This window comes from Anser brachyrhynchus (assembly GCF_964034855.1).
Source record: "Anser brachyrhynchus genome assembly, chromosome: 16".
Lineage (NCBI taxonomy): Eukaryota > Metazoa > Chordata > Aves > Anseriformes > Anatidae > Anser > Anser brachyrhynchus.
Genome location: NC_137734.1, coordinates 6,834,166 through 6,852,343, shown reverse-complemented (window position 1 = coordinate 6,852,343; position 18,178 = coordinate 6,834,166). Strand labels below are relative to the sequence as shown.

The 18,178-nt window shown below is 36.7% G+C and overlaps 2 protein-coding genes across 6 annotated transcripts in view; one reads left to right on the top strand and one right to left on the bottom strand.

Annotated features, from left to right (window-relative positions):
• Positions 1 to 18,178, top strand: part of LOC308178967 (uncharacterized protein) — a 308,966-nt gene that overhangs the window by 183,583 nt on the left and 107,205 nt on the right. For 3 of the 4 annotated variants that reach the window (XR_013940073.1, XR_013940074.1, XM_080558284.1), the window contains one exon: positions 548 to 1,213. The gene's annotated coding sequence lies outside the window, so the exon portion shown is untranslated. Of the gene's footprint in view, positions 1 to 547; positions 1,214 to 14,187; positions 14,231 to 18,178 lie in introns of those variants that run through there. The other variant, XR_013940072.1, reaches the window with a different exon arrangement.
• Positions 14,312 to 18,178, bottom strand: part of CBLN4 (cerebellin 4 precursor) — a 116,460-nt gene continuing 112,593 nt past the window's right edge. Inside the window, exon 5 of one of the 2 annotated variants that reach the window (XM_080558279.1) lies at positions 14,312 to 14,388. In XM_080558279.1, coding sequence (XP_080414405.1) covers positions 14,327 to 14,388 — 62 coding nt within the window. In that variant the 3' untranslated portion in view covers positions 14,312 to 14,326. Of the gene's footprint in view, positions 14,389 to 15,100; positions 15,411 to 18,178 lie in introns of those variants that run through there. The other variant, XM_080558277.1, reaches the window with a different exon arrangement.

The window sequence follows — 18,178 nt, the reverse complement described above, 5'->3', positions numbered from 1 at the left end:
ACTCCCTGGTATTTAATTTACCTGACAGAACTGTCTCTCCCAGGTTTTCTCAGGGGATTTTGAGCAAGCTATTCTCGGGATTATTGTGTATCAAATTACCATCATTTCTAATGAAGTAGTAAATTAGAGGTGCTGAGTAGATAACTGTTAATTTGGATATTCCTAGCTGACTTGAACACTTGTCAGTCATTCTCATACATGCATTTGGGTCTGAAGGGGGGGAGAGGTTGAGCAGGCAGAAATATATTTATTATTTTTTTTTATACTGTAGTGGTTTAGAAACCCATAATGGTTTCATATGTTTCTGAGAACTAAAAATATGTGCATGGGGTTATATATCTTCCTGGATGTCCAGGGCAAATTAAGCTTCTAATTCTCTTTTGGAAATGGTATCTAGTTAAATCATTTGGTAGCTTTCCCCTTATGTTTCTTTATTTTCCTCTGCTCAGAGCTTGCACTGGAAATCTGCAGGCTAACTCCAGGGTGGGTGGGCTATGCAGAGCACTCTTCGTGAAGGGCTGCTGCTCTCTGGTTCCTTCCCTTGCAGTTTTGAAGCATTCGTATCTTCAGATGAGTGATGGCTCCCTGCATCTTAATCCTCTTGTTGGTTAGACTGATCAAGGTGGAATTATTCATCCATCCACTGGACTCCATGCTCTAGTGACAGCCCTATGCCAGTCCTGGAGGGACAAAAGCATGAGCTCCAGCACTGGTGAAGCCTGGTTTCCTGTGGATGCTCCTCGAGGCCATTCTCCTGGGTAGGTGTGCTGATGTGTCTTAAGCATAGCATCTTGTTGTTGTCTCTGTTAACTCAATCGTTCTTCTCTACCTACTTTGATGAAATCTCAATGAATTTACTAACATCTGTCAAATGGAACAGGGTATAAATTTGGTGCAACATGTTTTTGGAAGTTACAAAGAGAGCATGTATATACACCTACATTGCGATGATTAAAATAAATGATTTCTTTACAAAAACAAGCTTAAAAAAAGTGTGGGGGGGTATTCATTTTGGTCACAAAGTTGAACAGAATAAGGTTGAGTTAGAATAACTGTAGTTAATAAGTCAAAGCAATTTAATTGAACAAAATCAAATTGTTAGGTTTGCCAGATGTCTACTACTAAACCAAATAAAAATCAGATTCCCTGGCTTCATTGCTGTTTTTACCTGAATGAAGAATGTTGCATTTTTTCAGTATAGCTTTAGTCTGCCTTGTTCTTCTCAGTCGCTATTGAGCAAAAATGATGGTAGCAAATATCAAAAAACAAACAAAAGAAATTGGGAGGAAAAAAAGAAACAACCACCCTCGCATTAAAAAGACCAAGAGGCATAAAATACTCTGGAGAAAACTTGAAATAAATGTAATTAAAATGACCTTTTCCACGTTAAAAATTATTTTCCAGTGAAACACAATCTATTGAAGTAGTTCTATTACAGAAGATTCTTCATCATAAATCCTGTATTACAGGATCAGTGATTTAATCAAAAAGACTGTCTTAATGAAAATGCTAATTCTTCATTTGGGTAAAAAAAAGGCACAGAGGCCTTGAATAAAACCCCCAAGCTGGCACTGTGACACCTGAGTCCTGCATCAGACCTCACCATGTAGCCAAGATCTCTATGCCACAAAAATATATGTTCTGTTCCTCTTCTGTGCATTGATTTGTTAACAGTGATGTAGCTGGTCTAAGAACTCAGGATGGAGGATCACTTCATGAGAAGTAATCTTTGCACAAAGGCTGGGGTTGGAAAGAGTTACCTGTATTTCATATCTAATATTCTTCACAGGCTTGGTTCTAGAATTTATGTATTCACAACGGTGTCAAATACTATTGCTGATAAAACCTGAGGCATGCTGTTAAAAAGGTACATATCACAGAGGGCATGACAGTGTAACTGAGGATACGTTTTCAGTTCTTTGTATTGCAGAATGGGAGTTCTCTTCCAGGAGGACAACTTGCAGTCACAAAACATCACCAGAAAATGAACTAGAGGCACAAATCAAAGCACCTGCACCAGTAGCTACACACACAGTATATTCGATGAGAGAGCTTTTCCTCTCGGAAATTTGACCCCAGCTGTAGTTCCTAATCATCATCAGTCTCAACAACTATGTTTAGGGCACATGCCTGCTTTTCTTGATGAGACACCAGAAGCAGATTTATTCATTTGCAAATGAACTATTAGATTATACCTTCCTGTATATTTGTTTACTTTATAAGACCTTAAAAGTACATGTAAATGCATTCACCACTGGGTAGACCTTTGTGGCATTAATTAATCTGCTTGCATCTCATGAGGAAGGGATGACCTGTTTGCGGGATCATAGAGAAGTCACATCTGTGAGAACTGATCGTTTTGAATGAAGATTCACTTATGGGAGAAGCACTTCCACTTGTACCAATCAGTAAAGCTATAAGGAGCATATTAATGATTAATTCATAATCACTTTTGATTTGTAATGTAGACTCAAGCCAGTTACAGTCTTATCAATTTCTTATCACTGCCTCCAGACCTGAACTGGGAACAATAAATGGTTGCAATCTGATTCTGAAAAATTCAATATAAAATGAGATTCTGACATAAACTGTCCTGGATATGATGAAAGGATGTGTATGATTTTTCTTCAGGAGAACTAAGCTATTTTTGAGCTTAGGAGGCTTCTTCAGGACTCTGATAGGGAATTTGTTTTTATAGGACTAGGGTGTTTTACCCAGATTGGTATACTGCATCTAATATCCAATTCTGCAAATACGGAAACATGACTTTGACATCAGTAGATGTACTCACACAAGTAAAATTGCCCTCTGATTGTACTGTTAGTAGGTTCCTAATTAATGAATGTGGTCCTGGTGTTTAGTAAATTAAGATAGAACAGAAGATTGCTGTTGATACAATTATGTTAGGGAGTTTTGCAATTACTGTTCAAAATTTCATCTTAGTACTTCATTCAACTCCTCCTTCCCATGCTAATGATTAAGGTCCCTAGTCACAAAACATCCATTAAATTGTGTGTGTTGTTTGAAGCATTGATATACAGTCCCATCAGCTACTGTATAAGCTCTTATTTCACCTTCATTTACTAATATAGTCTTCAATATTAAATACTGATGCAAGCAAAGTAGAAAAAGTGTCCTCATAAACATTTCACATGTTGTGTAAACAAGACTGATGAAAACTGACTCATCTGTGCCCACTTAGAAGATTAGTGTTGTACAACCTTTCTTAATTACATTTTAATCTTACCTTTGAATTCCTTCGTAACCTGACTGTAGGCACTGCCTCCCATCCTGTAATACAAACTCCTCCCTTTCTGCTGAGCAACCAGCACTTACTTCATCGGCACTGAACTTGTCAGTTGAAGTGAGGTGATACATCTCTGCGTTGCTATATGCAATGGACATCAAAGAGCCTTTCATGACACACAGCTGCTATGCAGCCCCTGTAAAGTTTATGCTTCTCACAGCCCTACATTCTTTATTCCATTGCCAGCATGGACTAGTTGTGTTGCCTTCGCTAATCACAACTTGGTGATAAGACCTGAAGATATTTGCCAAACTCTGTTACTTTTTAGGTTTGGGACTATCCTACTAATATGTAACTAGTCCCCATGCTTGTCTCACATGTACCTTCTCTTGCTTGCTTCTTCGACACTTTCACACTGCCACAAACATGAAATTCCCTTTATCTCAGTGTAACAAATTATCTTAGATCCAGGACTGATTTTTTTTTGCCAAAACTGGTGAGAAAATGCAGAGGAAAAATATTCTGTGTTTGGTGGCCAGACATTCACCACTATTTGTGACTGATAAAATGAGATGAAAATTGAAATTTCATTTCCAGACTCTTTAGATGAGCATGCTAACACAAGACTGTCCTGTGCTGGGCTTTCTCTTCTTTTTGTATTCACAGAGAAGCTTAGAAGGGACTTGGTTTTATTCAAAGATGAAAGAAGACATTTTTTTCTTCCTTTACAAAAAGAAAGTTTTTCATTTGGAGGCTGAATATATACATGATGTGAAGAAGGATCTCAGTGTGATAAGAGCGGCATCTTTCCATCGTGTGGCTGGGATATATGAGCCACAAAGAGCAGTACTAATGGGATGGGGAAGTCCTACTCTTCCTGATTCTGCCGTATTCAGTTCTAATTGTGCACTGCCAAACATCATGACATTGCCAGAATATAACAATGTCAAGGTAAAAATTCACAGTAGAAAGTGCAAAAATGTCCAAACCCATTAACAGACCTTTCAAAGCATAAAGGATTTCAGCAAGTGAGAAGGAGCTAATGTGATGGAAATAATTATAGGCCTATAGTATCATGCTTGCATTTAACTGAAGTATATCAGAATTGCAAAGGACACTATTTGAAATATACTTAGCAATGTAGAGCATAGATACTATTAATAGCATTAAAGGAATACAAATGTATTCAGCCAAATGTCACAAATCTTACTAAGTGTGTATAGAATATGCTGGTTTGGCACAAGGATTGAAATTAATAGGCATGACCTTTTTCTGACTTGCCTTTCATCCTCATAAATTCAACATGTTTGCAAAACAGGCTCAGCGGGATTTGTTTGTGATTTTTTTTTACATCAAACACAACAAAAGTTACATTTTTTTTTAAGTCCTAGTAGTCTTTTAAATAACAAATATTGTAACAAGCTGTATCCTCACTGAGTCATGGTAGTATTAGAAGGTTAGCATCTAGATTTATTTAGAAGCAAGCATCCATCCTCGGATTAGCTTTTCCATTAGACAATCTGGAGGGTATTCATAGACAATAGACAAAAGTGAGAAAGCCTAACCTGAAACATAGATGGTATTAATTACACTGCATTCAGAATGCATGCAGTAGGGGCTCCCTTTTAAGTGGATGATTTTCAGCTTCCAGTATCCCCTGGTCAAACATATGCACAGGTATGATGATGATAAATCCTGTATCCCACCAGGCACTCATTTAATTCAAGATTTTCTATTCAATAGAGGCCAATGATAATATTTCAGAGAGAGAAGCAAGAACTCTGCTGGAAAAAAAAAAAAAAAATTGTTCCTTCAGAGAATATTTTCCTACCTTCTGGCAACCAGCAACTAACTAATGTTCTTAATCTCATTGATTTGCATCTTTTGTGTTCTTTTTGTATTTTAAGTTCATATTATCTATTTGTACAATTAATCCTTTCAGGAACAGTGGTAATCTCTGTACTTGCATGTTGTGAGCATTGCAGTTTGAGCAGTATGCATTGTAGATCATATATTTCATTTTGCACGTTTTTAAGGTAAGTCTTTCCCTAGTGGTAACCACTGTATGTCCTATAGTATGTAAGGGGTAAATAGACTGAGCTTCCATGAATTTCTGAATATTTTGTATAGGTATTCAAGTGCCCAAGAAGTTTCCTGAGCATTTGGTGTCCTTAGCAATGTTTCTTCTTCCAACCATGTCAGCAAAAATACCTCTGAAATATCATGGGTTCTCTTTCTCTAGACATTGATTTTCTGGCAAGAGACTATGGGGGTCCAGAATAAAATGTAGCTTCTTCACACAAATGATATTAAAATACAAAACATCAGACTTCTTCACAGCTTGAGATGTGGTAGACTGAGCAAAGCCATCAGGAAAATACTTCTGAGAGGATACTCAGAGCTTGGAGTTGTGTGGTGCTCTGCTCTACTGTATCCTCTCTGGGTAGCACCCAGAATGAAATTGGACATAGAAAAAGACCTGAATGAGGGTGGCATCACTGGTCCTTGAGGGAACAGTAGAGCGAGAATCCAATTTTAAAAGTCACCAGAAGATTCTTGTTTCAGGCTTAACCTAATTTTCTGATAAAAGTTGTGAATTTTTCAAATATTCTGAATTGCAGTTTGGGTCTCACAGGCCTCTTCTTTTGGTAACTGCATAAACAACTCTCTAAGGACCCTGTTTTATCACAGTATTAATGGATTTCAGAGATGTTCCTGAGAGACCCGTGAAATACTTGAGGGGAACAAAATTCCTTAAAAACAATTTATTTTTGTACAAAACCAAAGCTTCTGAATTTAAGAATGCCCAAGTCATGAAGTTTTATTAAAGGATAGGTTTCATGTTTAAAGCATAGCTTTGGCAGATTGTAGCTGAAACATAAAGCATATAGCATGGGGGGGACAGGACATGGCACAACAAATACATTGCATTAATAGGCAGACAATGTTGGAGCTCTATGTACAGAAATAGATGCAAAAAGCCTCCACTGACTGCAGCAGTTAAGGGATCAAAACTTTGTCAAGGCATCAGTGGCCAGAGGACCATAGTCCTAACTTGTTATCCATAACAAGTCTATGAAAGACTAAAAGAAACGTTGACTTACATTTATTGTCTGTTCAAGCATGAGCTTTTAACTTGGTAAACATTTCCCAAATGGACTTTTATTAATTGCCTGTTTTTCAAGTCAGAGTGCTGTACCATTTCTTCTGTTAATTGTTTTGAGCAACAGCCTTCAGTTGCCTAACTGTATTTTGAATATTTCTTGCAACTGCTTTTTCCCATGAGACCTCTGTAAGGAGGCAGAGAGGCCACGAAAATAGGTTAATAAGAGGTCAGATAAACCTTTCAGCACTTTATGAAAGCCTGACGAAGCTTTTGGCCCATGGAAATTTGCTATTGAGATAGTGATGCTAAATTGCAGGAAAATACAACAAAAATACAGGTTTTTCTGTATGGATACTGTTCTGCCAACAGAGCAGTTGTATAACATACAACTGTATATATGTGTATAACAAAACTGTATGTATAGAGTATAACATACTCTGAATGCTGATACACTACTGTTAATTTTTTTTTTTCAAGGTTTTCTTAAGGGGAAAAAAATTTAAAGACAACAACAACAAAACATGATAAACTTGATCATTTTCAGCTCCTTTTTTCCCATACTAGCTTTGTTTGGCCAAAGCTATATTTTCACTTGCAAAAGAGCTGAAGTGTGTTAAGAATTCACTGTCCCCCAGTTTGTTACAGACCTACCTGCTGAAGAGCAGCCACAGAGCTGGTAAGCATCCCTAAATTGTTGCAACATAAAAGAATATGAATTTGCTCAAACTCCCTTCTGCAAATGTCTGCCTTAACCTCTGGAAGCCTTTTTCACCTTAAAGTTTTAAACCAGGTGGAAGAATTACCATAATTCGTGCAAAGCTGTTCTCTGAGCTGCTCTCTGGCCCAGCCCTGCAGGTAAAGCGTGCTGTGTGGGTGGTTGTGTGCCCAAATGGCTGCTCCAGGAGCTCTAAGTGAGCCTAGGTCTCCACAAATTTGAACCTGGGACAAATCAAGGATCAATAGGAGATTTTTCTTCAATCTATCCTGAAGGAAGATTCTATCCTCCAATTCCAAACTTGTGTTGTGAAATTTCAGGTCCGTGGATTGAATGTATATTTTTCTTATTCAGCTGCTTTTTGCAGCCAGACCTCCTGCACTAGCTACAAGTAATTCACAGCACTCTAAGAGAAAAAAAAAAAAAAAAAAAAAGAGAGAGAGAGAGGGAGAGTTAGGCAGTTTCTTTAAAATTGTTCTTGGGAATGTGCTGCCACAATGAACAACAATTGTTTTTATCACGGAAAACATCAAATTCCAATAGCTCAGAATGTTCTGATTTCTACTTGATTTGTTTTCCTTTGAAGAGAGGAGAGGTTTTAGAATAAACACTTCTATCAGTGAGAGGAAACTCTGATCATAAACCTATTCAGCAGAAATGAAGAACAAAGACTGCAAGAACAATTTATTCTAACGAGATCATGCGTAAGGATTCAGTGGGTTTCTGGTTCCTTTCCTGTTAAGAGTAGCAGTCACACATTACAGCAACAACTGTTGTGAACCGATCTAGTTAGAGTGCTATATAGGTGTGAGACAGAACAAAAAATGCAAGGCATTTAAATAAGTGCAAATATCCATGCACGTGCTGATCGATACATGACATTTGATGACTATCTGCTACTTCAATAAAGAGTAAATCAAGTACTGGGTATTAGATAATGGGGCTACACTGCTTCTCAGTTATTTCATCTAAAATGGATACAGCAGCTGCAAGATAGTTCTCACTGTGGAAACTGGAGCACAATGCATGTATTTTTACATGATGCAGCTCACATAAGCTGCACAGGCACAGGAAAGAAAGTTTCTACAATACTGCATCTCCTCCTTTCTTCTTCTTTTCTGTTCTTGGCTGCAAGGAGTGCCAGCTACCTTTTCCATATTTAAGCGTTACTTCTGAATTGTGTCTACCAAACTAGGTAAATTTGAACAAGTTTTCCAGTATGTTTTCAGAACAATTTTCCAGCGTTGCCTAGAGGATATATTAAGAACAAAAAATCAAACTCAATTCCAATTTAGTTTTAAAGCAGATGAACCTTTCACATGTGTGAGTTTTATTGGTTTGTAGTTGTAAAACAATGTAGTTTTCTGGGAATCAGTTCTGCTTTCTTATCTATATAACTTAAGCAAAATTAATGTGTTTTTGTTTGTTTGTTTGTTTTCCTGGAGAGAGAAATATCTAATTTTATTGTGTTTTAAAGGTTTTATTTCTTCTCTTACTCTAGGTGTAATATTGGACAACATGCTGTTTAATAATTCTTTTAGATATTTCATACTGGTGATGAAATAGTTTGTCAGCAATTCTAGGTGTTTTGCTGTATGAATTCATATCAGTCTAATGCAGTAAAATGGGGATGAAGAGGAGAAATGTTACAGTGTGTACTGGAGTTCTTCAAAAAGGAAATTCACTGCATTGTTGCTAGAAATGCCATGCAGCAGTATGGTACTTTATGCACTGGTTTGGTATTATATTTAAAGTAGAACTTTCTTTTCTAACATTGCAATAAATTATTTCCAACCATCCTGATAAGAGTAGGAAATAGATTAGCCTGTCTTCTAGGTCTAAATCTCATTTTCCTGTACTACACAGTTTATTAATTGGGATCACAGGCAATTGTTGAAAATGATGGTACAGAACTGACATTTTTGATAATTTACAACAATTCTGATCACCTGAATCAATCTGAATTTTAGAAGCAGAATGGGAAATAATGTCAAGTAGGTTAGATCAGAATGCAATTATGAGATTTGCTCTGTTGCATTTATTGAGGAAGCCAAGTGAGAGCAGCAGTAGCACTTCAGCTCAGTTAGGTGGTGCAAAAATTAGAGGTGAATATATTTACCATCAGCTGTGCATGATGATGGAGCTGAGTGATAAAAGCCAGGTTTGAGTGATAGGTATTTTTTCCAAACAAGCTTCCTGGTTGTTCCTGAGGTGTGTCTTTCTCCTCTGTAGTTCACTCCATCCTGGTCCACATTTCAGAGTAGTGAAATGAAAAGAGCTGGATTTTATCCCAGTGTCTAGCTGAGTATCCCCCCTACTTTTCTCTAAGTTCAGTGGTAATTTCTCTCCTTTGGAGGGGGCTTTTCAATTCTTGAGGTGTTTCCTCCCACACTCCAGATACTTATTAAACATTTCTAATGAAATGTCATAGTGGCCCATTGTTTCACTCCTACTCATTGTGGGCCTGATCCAGTACAGACTCTGCCTACTCGTGTAGCCTGAAACCAGTGAGTATCCCCATCAAGTTTAATGGAACCACTCAAATTCTTGAGGCTCACCAGATCCACCACAAGTTAAGATATATTTTATTTTATTTTATTTTATTTTATTTTATTTTATTTTATTTTATTTTATTTTATTTTATTTTATTTTATTTTATTTTATTATTTTGTTTTATTTTAATTTTTTCTAGGGCCTTCTGTTTACCTGGAGGAGAGTAGGAAAGAAGTTCCATAGCTGTGGTGAGCACAAGCTGACAGGAGGAGTTATAGAGAGCTTGCCAGGGATGTTAGCAGTATGGTGCAGGTCAGCTGGAGGAGACTTCAAACTCCCACTTCACAAAGCAACTTCAGATAACAGCATAACAGGGCTTCCAATTTGTAGTTGATGTGTTGCAAACTGTTTTACAGACAGTGGTGTTAAACACAGGCTGAACTCTGCAAACAGGCAACCACTGCCCTCTGTCTCTTTAGGAGAAAAAAAAAAGGGGGGGGTGGGGGAGAAAATTTTAATTAATTGCCAACAACACATCGTCACATTCTACAAAATTACAGTTCTAGAATATTGTGCTCAGTGGGACCTGCCATTTCAAAATTAAAAGCTAAACCATTTACTAAAAAGCTGTCATCACGCTTGTTTAGTTGCCTAATTGCTTCATCTTTAACATGTACTCATACCGTTACAAGCCACTTTTGCCAAACTAAATTAGAAAACATATATTACAAAGAGCAGGTGACTTTAAGAGCATCATTCTAATTACTCTCTCATTTTTCCAGTAACACACACGGTAATTGTTATGGACTTAGGTTTCCTGCAGAGCAGCCTAGAGGCAAACCTTGTGCACTAATACTTGAGCATAACCTTCTCTCTGCCCAGTTTCATTATTATGCAAAAAGGTGCTGAGAATAACAAAACTTGTATTTGTTTCCTTGAAACATCATCTATCAGGTTGTGTCCTTGGAGACCCAGGAAAAAATGCAAACACAGTAAAAATAAAAGGAACAGTTGTGTCACATTCAGCCTTTATCATCTTAATATTGAAAGCTTTGAGAGTTCAAAGTGTTCAAGAACCTATACATGTTGAGGGAGTAGAGTTTATTGGCTGCTGTCACAGAGATAACTGAATTTAATTTTATTTTCATTCTTGGAACTAATTGCAGGCATATCTAGACCTTTGGATAAGTGCCCTTCTTGTTATGAAATAAATATAAATAAATAAATGATAGTGTATAACTGACCTAAAGACAGCACTTTAGTTCCACCTCAGGCCACAGAACTACATGATGGTCTAGCTTAAATGCTAACTAATTGTTAGCTGAGATTTTCCTTGTCTGTTGTAGGAATCTTAGACTATTCTTGAATTTGCAGGAAAAAAGTTTTTGACCAGTGACAATATAGTTTAATGTAATTTATTAAATGCACATGAACTTTCTGTCACCTAATTTTATCATCTAATTTCATGAAGTCCTTCACTTAGCCACATTCAGTCTTCTTTAGACTTTATGAATAACATACAATTAAGAGGCACTGATCACAACCATTTCCTGTACTGTTCAAAGAGTAACTAAATCAATTTTTTTCATATTTCTGATGCACAATTAATTTCAGATGTTTGTTTAACAATGAACCAAAATCCAGCGTAACAGTTTTACAGATTTGTTATAGATTTATATAGATTACTGGATTCAAGGGTTTTGCTTGACACAACAAACAATATACAAAAAAAATAATGTAGGGTGTAAGCATTTGTGCTGGACAACTCTCTGTGTTCTGCCATTTGAGTTCAAGGGAAACCATTGAAGCAGTTACCACCAAAGTTGTCCTCTGCTAGAAAACAAGAGTGAATGGAGATAAGGAAGGGGAAATATAAATTGCCTGAGTGGAGAATCTCTTCATTTTGCCTGGCTAAATGCATCTCATAGAGCACTTACCATATTTTTAATAAGTATCAGCACACTTAGCATTGTCATCTTCCTGCCCATGCATGACAAATCTGTGTATCTTATCAACTCTTTTTTATCATAAACTCTTTTTTATCTAAAACAACGCTCTCCTTCCAGTTTGCTACATCTCTCGCCTCCTCACAGTAGTAGTTGCATGTGCGTTTGTCATCTGTGTAGCATGATATGCAGAGACCTCTCTACATAAAATTGAGATCATCCCAGTTCTTGCTTAAAACACTGTACATCCGGAGTATTTTATTCTACGTCTAGAGTATTTTAAAAACATTCTTATAGATCTTCTTTTCCTCTTCATATTACTCAAGCTTTCATTGAGTTCTGTGATCTTTAAATTATGACTTTTTAACTTCTATGTGACATATAAGATCTTCAATTATATAAAAGTTTTGATTTATTTTTTTTAAATGGAAAAAGAGACATAATCGGGTGCTTTATAAAAACGACAGCTTCATCTCGATTGAGTAGGCTGACCAAACTTTAAGCTTCCTCGCCAAGTAAACAATGCATTTTTCTCTCCACATTCATGGACACTTTTCTGTATTTATTGTTATCTTTGCAACACTTTAATAGTTTTGTGCACAGAAAGCAAATAGTGAGGAAATAAGTTCTTTTTAAGTGTTGATTAAAAAAACATATAATTATTTTGGAAGAAAATTATTCTGATGGAAAACTGATTCTAAAATCATTTTCCTGTAATTGGTTTTAAAGTAATAGGTTCCTTAATTCATTTTATTCTCTGCTTCGCCTCTCAGCCTTTCCTTTTGAAGATATTTAGAGGACTTTGAGGGGTTAGAGGACAGATGGTTCTCTTCCTTTTTCTTCCCCTTTGTTTTCTTTCTGTTGTTTTGTAGCTGAAAGTAAAAGGGAAGCTCAGACAAGTTTGGAAAAAGAAAACTCTTTAAGGTGGTGTGATTTCTTTTTCTAAAAAATACAGAAAACAGACAGAGATGACATATTTTGAAGACGTGACTATTGTTTGAAACTCCGTATATATATATTTACATATATTTTTATATCTATATACTTTTAATCACTAGGTATATTTGGTGTTTTCTTGAGATTTTTTCTGCAGCAGCAGACAGTTCAGCTAATTGTGATAGATCAACATGTCACATTACATGCAGATTGTAATTCAGAGAGGTGTTAAAATTCTGAAGATTATGTCAGACGAGGAATCCAAATACATCTGTGCGTGAATTTATCTTGCCAATAATTCAATGAGTAAAAAGGGAGGAGTTACCCATCTCTGTATCTGTCTTGTGTTCAGTGAAGTTAAGGAACAGATTTTGAGGGGGTAGACTGTAAGGAAAAAGGACATAGCTCTACCACTTTTGTCTCGGTAAATACTGCAGCTCTCGTATTAAATTCTGTGTAATCAGGTAAAACAGCTAGGCTCACTTAGGGAGCTTCTTGGTGATGCCTCATTATTACTGGCATGTACCTCTGTGTGTGCACACAGACAGCAAGGGTTTATCATGACCCTTTTACTCAAAACTGATGGCAGTGATGCAGATCAATACAAATGTGTTTCAGCCATTCCATTATCCCAGCATCACAAAGGCCAGGCATTCTGTATAGTACAGAAATATTTGAGATGTGGTTTGGAGGTTAATTATAATTAAATGCTTTGTAAAACAAGTAGTTAATTATAATTGTTATCTTTCCTGTAAAACTTAGCACCTTTGTTAGTGTTTCTAACTCTACAAGTTATATAAATGAATAAATAAATAACACTGAAGAACCTGAATAAATAAAAGAACTAATTTATGCTGAAGAGCGTGTAGCTGTTCAAATCCAGCTGCTCAGGCCCACACGCATGCAAAGGTGTTGGTATCTACTGGGTCTTGTGTTATCTTCCTTTAATGGGTACAAAATTTACAACAGTTTTAATTACAACCAAAATCTGGGTGTCCTTTGGTCTCACCACAGTATAGGATGCTTCTTGCCCAGCTGGTACTGAGGGGTTTCTAGAGAAACCCAGGTATAACAACTTTGGGGGGGACTAGAAATTGAGACAGAACTAGAGATGCTGAGGCACCTGGTGGCTGATTCTACAAAATACACCAGGAAGAACTGGAATCACTGCACTGGCAAATAGGGATATGTGGGGTAAATCCTAGGTATCAGGCCAAGTCCATTTTGCTACTCGTGAACCAACTTGTTTTCTGCAGTTTGGCTGCAGAGACGTTTGGATTATGAATGTGAGCCTTATGATGATGGATTCCCAGTCAAAGTAAAGATGAAGTGATCAAAGGTGCTTGATAAATTGATGCGTTCATTTATCATACAGTTCTCCAATTTATCACATGGGTAAACAACAAGCTGTGAGTGATGACAAAGATTTTATTAAGAATTATCTCTGGTAAATAAACTTTTTAGGAAGCCACATTATTTGAAAACATTTCCATCAAATGTGAATAAGCAAAGCTTTCATTTCTGGTGCACAAATTCTCCTTCCCTGGGCAATCTCTGCTCCGTGATGCACACCAAGATCTCAGAGATAGATCTGATTTCCTTTTGCCACTGAACATGAAGGACAAAACAAGGCAAAGGTTTATTCAACTACAGTAGCATTCAACACAAACACAGCTTGAAGTGTAATGGCAGAGTAGTAGATGGGTAGATGTGCACTAATATCGACCTTCTTTCTTTACCACAGGATTATTCTGGTACTGCGTGGGCCAAATATGCATTTCATGCAGGTAAAAGAATCACTTGAGACTACTTCAGACTGTATTTTGATAGTCCCAGGGAGAGGCTTTGTTATTGAACCTGATGGTATTGAGTGGTACCTCACCTTATCTATACACTAGACTTGGCTTATGTCTCTGTGACTCATGATGGGAATTGCCAGCACAACCTGGGGAAAAAGAAAACAAAAAAGGTGATTTTAAAGTTGCTTTGTATTGTTGAAGCAGTATAAAATGGCTTGTCTGAAGGCTGAGATCTAGTCCCCTGTATCATGATAATTTAAGATCTATAATTCTTAACGCTGTTTATGTCAAGGAGAATTTTTAGTCCTTCCTTCCAAAGTTCATTATTTTTGTTGTTTTGGTTTTAATGGCAAGATAGGATTAACTATGCATGTCAATTTTTTTAACATCAGTAGAGCAGATCTAATTTTACCTAAGCAGTTGAGGGTCTGACAGATCTGGTGACCTTTTATTACAACGTCATTTACAAGTATGATTAAATTATTCACCATGGCTGAACTGATACCCAGATTAGATATATTTTTCTCATGAGGCAGTACAAAATATACTACTTTACCCTTCGCTGCTCACTCTCTGCCCAGCGTTTTTGAAAGAAGATTTCACATTTCATTGTTCACTTCAGCTAAGGTGACCCTGGTCTGGGTAATTTATTCCAAGTCAGTTTAGAAAACTAATTTCTCTGGGAAATGCATATGTTTGTGCTCCATTCTTGGGATTTAGGGTGTGATCCTACAATCCCTTTGCTCTTGACTTCCTGCAGAGTTTGTTTAGCTGTATGAAGAAAATGTGTGATGTTGCTAATATAAGAATCCAGACAGTGCAAGTGGGCAGAGGAGATGGGCTGCAGCTTTGTGAGAAGCAGACAGAATAGCATTTAGGAGTTGTTATCACTTATGGACTCATACAACCGTGTTTGAAATATAGCTACAATATCACTCTGATTGTGAAACTGTTTTAGCTTTTCCACAGTCTTGGATAGAAAGGAGTCAAAACTTTGGGGAAAACTCTTAGCACTCTCCTGCTGTCTTACATTAGAGTAACAGTGCCAAGCTCTTCTGGGTTTGCTGACTTCCCCGAGCTGATGAACGTGCACTTGTCATATGATGTGGCAGGGGCTGCAGATGACACACTTCTTCCATTTGGTGCAGCTCAGATGTCACCTGTACCTCTGTCAGTGAACAGAGTAAAAGATATTATTGCAATTTGGGTCAGTTCCCCCAGATTTTGCTAGAATATACACAGATAAATTTGGGGGTTCACTTGAACCTCGTGGTTAAGATCTAAAAGTGATCCCTCTGCAATTTGATTGCACTCTGTTTTGTATAGTACTGCCAAGAGATGAGAGCATTAATTGTCCTCAGTGTTCCGACAGATAACCCCTTTATCCCTAATTTACACTGTGATCCTTTATTTAAGGTGTGTGGTTTTGTCCATGTATACTCTCAAAATACATTTCTCTCTCACACTGGTACCTTTCTACACACACTGTATTTCTAAATGCCTTTATGAAAACCAGAGTTGCAACTTGCTGCTACTGCAGAGGTGTCAGTCCTAAAGATTTTTTTTTCCTGGTGTGTTATTTTCCCCCATTCTCTTATTTGAGCAAACTGCTCTGTGCTCCATTTACATCCATTAATTTGAGAAATAGAAATGATGAAGAATAGTACAGACCCTTCCTTCTGTGCTGACTATTGTTTCTAGATGCCTTCAAATTTTTCAAGGCTCTGAGTAAAATTGCCTCAAATTTGGGCTTTTCATTGGTATTTAAAACCTTCTAGTTCTTATTTTATAACAAAAAGAAAACTACAAATTATTTCCATTAATATTATATGTAGAATCATATTAAAAGACTTATATGTAGATCACATTTAAAATATCATAGAATATTTTGTCTGGAGAAGAGGAGGCTCAAGGGAGACCTTATTGCTCTCTACAACTACCTGAAAGGAAGGTGTGGGGAGCTGGGAGTCAGCCTCTTCTCACAGGTAACTAGTGATAGGACTAGAGGGAACGGCCTCAAGTTGTGCCAGGAGAGATTTAGGCTGGAAATTAGGAGACGTTTCTTTTCAGAAAGAGCAGTCAGGCATTGGAACAGGTTGCCCAGGGAGGTGGTGGAGTCACCATCCCTTGGGGGTGTTTAAGGAAAGTTTGGACATGGTGCTTAGGGACATGATTTAGTGGGTGATTATGGTGGTAGGGGGATGGTTGGACCAGATGATCTTAGAGGTCTTTTCCGACTTTAATGATTCTATGAATCTATATTAAAAGACAAATTCAAATTATATTTTAATCATATTAAAATAATATATAATTTTATTCTGACTTCTAATGACATTTTGTATGTCAAAATATATGCAAAGATTTTGCTCATATAAATTGAAATTTTTTATTATTATTTCTTTAATCTTTCTCAAAGATAAATGTTATTTTGTCATTATTTTTAGTATTGTTTATCCTGGGCCCTATTTCTTCCCAAAACAATTTTTAGAGCACATATATTAGACAAGCTGTGAAAATCAAGGATATGGCTTATAGTAAAATCCTTTGTGTTTTGATTGTTATTGTTGTCATGAACATGTAGATCAAAGATGGAAGCTTTAGTGCCAGAAAACATTTCTTTAGGTTGCCACCTAACAGTATGCAGTGACCTAACAGAGCTTGTAGGGAAAAAATCACTTTCAAACACATCACTCAGTGTGAGGAAAAACATTAGGACTTATTCTGTGCTAAGAGTTCCAGATTTACAAAAATAGGTACTTCCTAAAGAACTGAGGAAACTGAGTGTTATTAAAATCTACAAGATGCCTTAGAAAGTCTGGCTTCCAACATCTGAGCTAATGTTACGGTTAAGAATGTCTGCTGTGTTTCTATTCATTACCTATATTTTAAGTATTTAAAACTACCAATTACTATAGAAAAAATTATATAAGTGGTTTTGTTTGTTTGTTTGTTTTTCTGTGTTTTTTTTTGTTTGGTTGGTTGGTTTTGTTGTTTTTGCTTTGTATTTTGTTTTGTTTTATTAGCTTTAGAGTTTCAACAAAGACTCTTTCTTACAATAATTTTTCTGCCTCTTTCATCTTATAATTAAAGAGGCACCATCAGGAAATTTGGACTAATCTAGTCTAAAATATTATTGCTGTACATTAGAATATAGTGTAGCTTGGTACAGAGCCAATAATCTGAAAAGAATTCTGCTACTGTAAAACAAGCATAAAAAGGACAAGAAAATCAGAATGCAGTCTGAGACACATTCCGGAAAGAAAAGAAATGGTTGAACAAAGACATCTGAAATCTCTGCAGAGAATTCAAAGCAACAGCTAGTTTGGAGATTAACGTCAGTTCTATGTACAGGCCAGCAAGATCAGTCTTGTCTTCTTTAGTAAAAAATGTCTGGCTGAGCAACCTACAGAGCTCTACTCCAAATAGTTTCTGAGGCTGGCTTTTTCTTAGCAAGAGTCATCTGAAATAAAGGGAGGTAGAAATTTTAAAAGAGAACAGGGGATTTATCCTCGTTTGCTAGGCAATTGTGCCAAAATCCAACTTGTTGGTCTTATAAATTGTTCTTCATTTATATAATGCCCTTTCTAGAGTAAGGTGTTTATTGGTTTGGTCTCTAATTAGAGGAGTTTGACCTAACTCCTTCAAGACCAGCTCAGTTTTTCAGCTCAATAAGAATTTTTCTTTGCCTGATCCATATCCAAACTGTAAGCTGATGTTTTCCTTTTTTTAAGAGTTCAGCAGTCTTTAATTTCTCTCCCTATTCACCGTTTCTAGAACCTGGGTTACTGGGTGCCCAGATATGGGAATATGCAGTTGATTAACTACATTTGACTGGTGTTAAAAGATTCAAGGTATTAGGATTTTTCACACCTATACTTTTTAATTTAGTTGTGCCAATTAATTTTTATTACATTTGCCTCCTGGAGAAGAATCTCC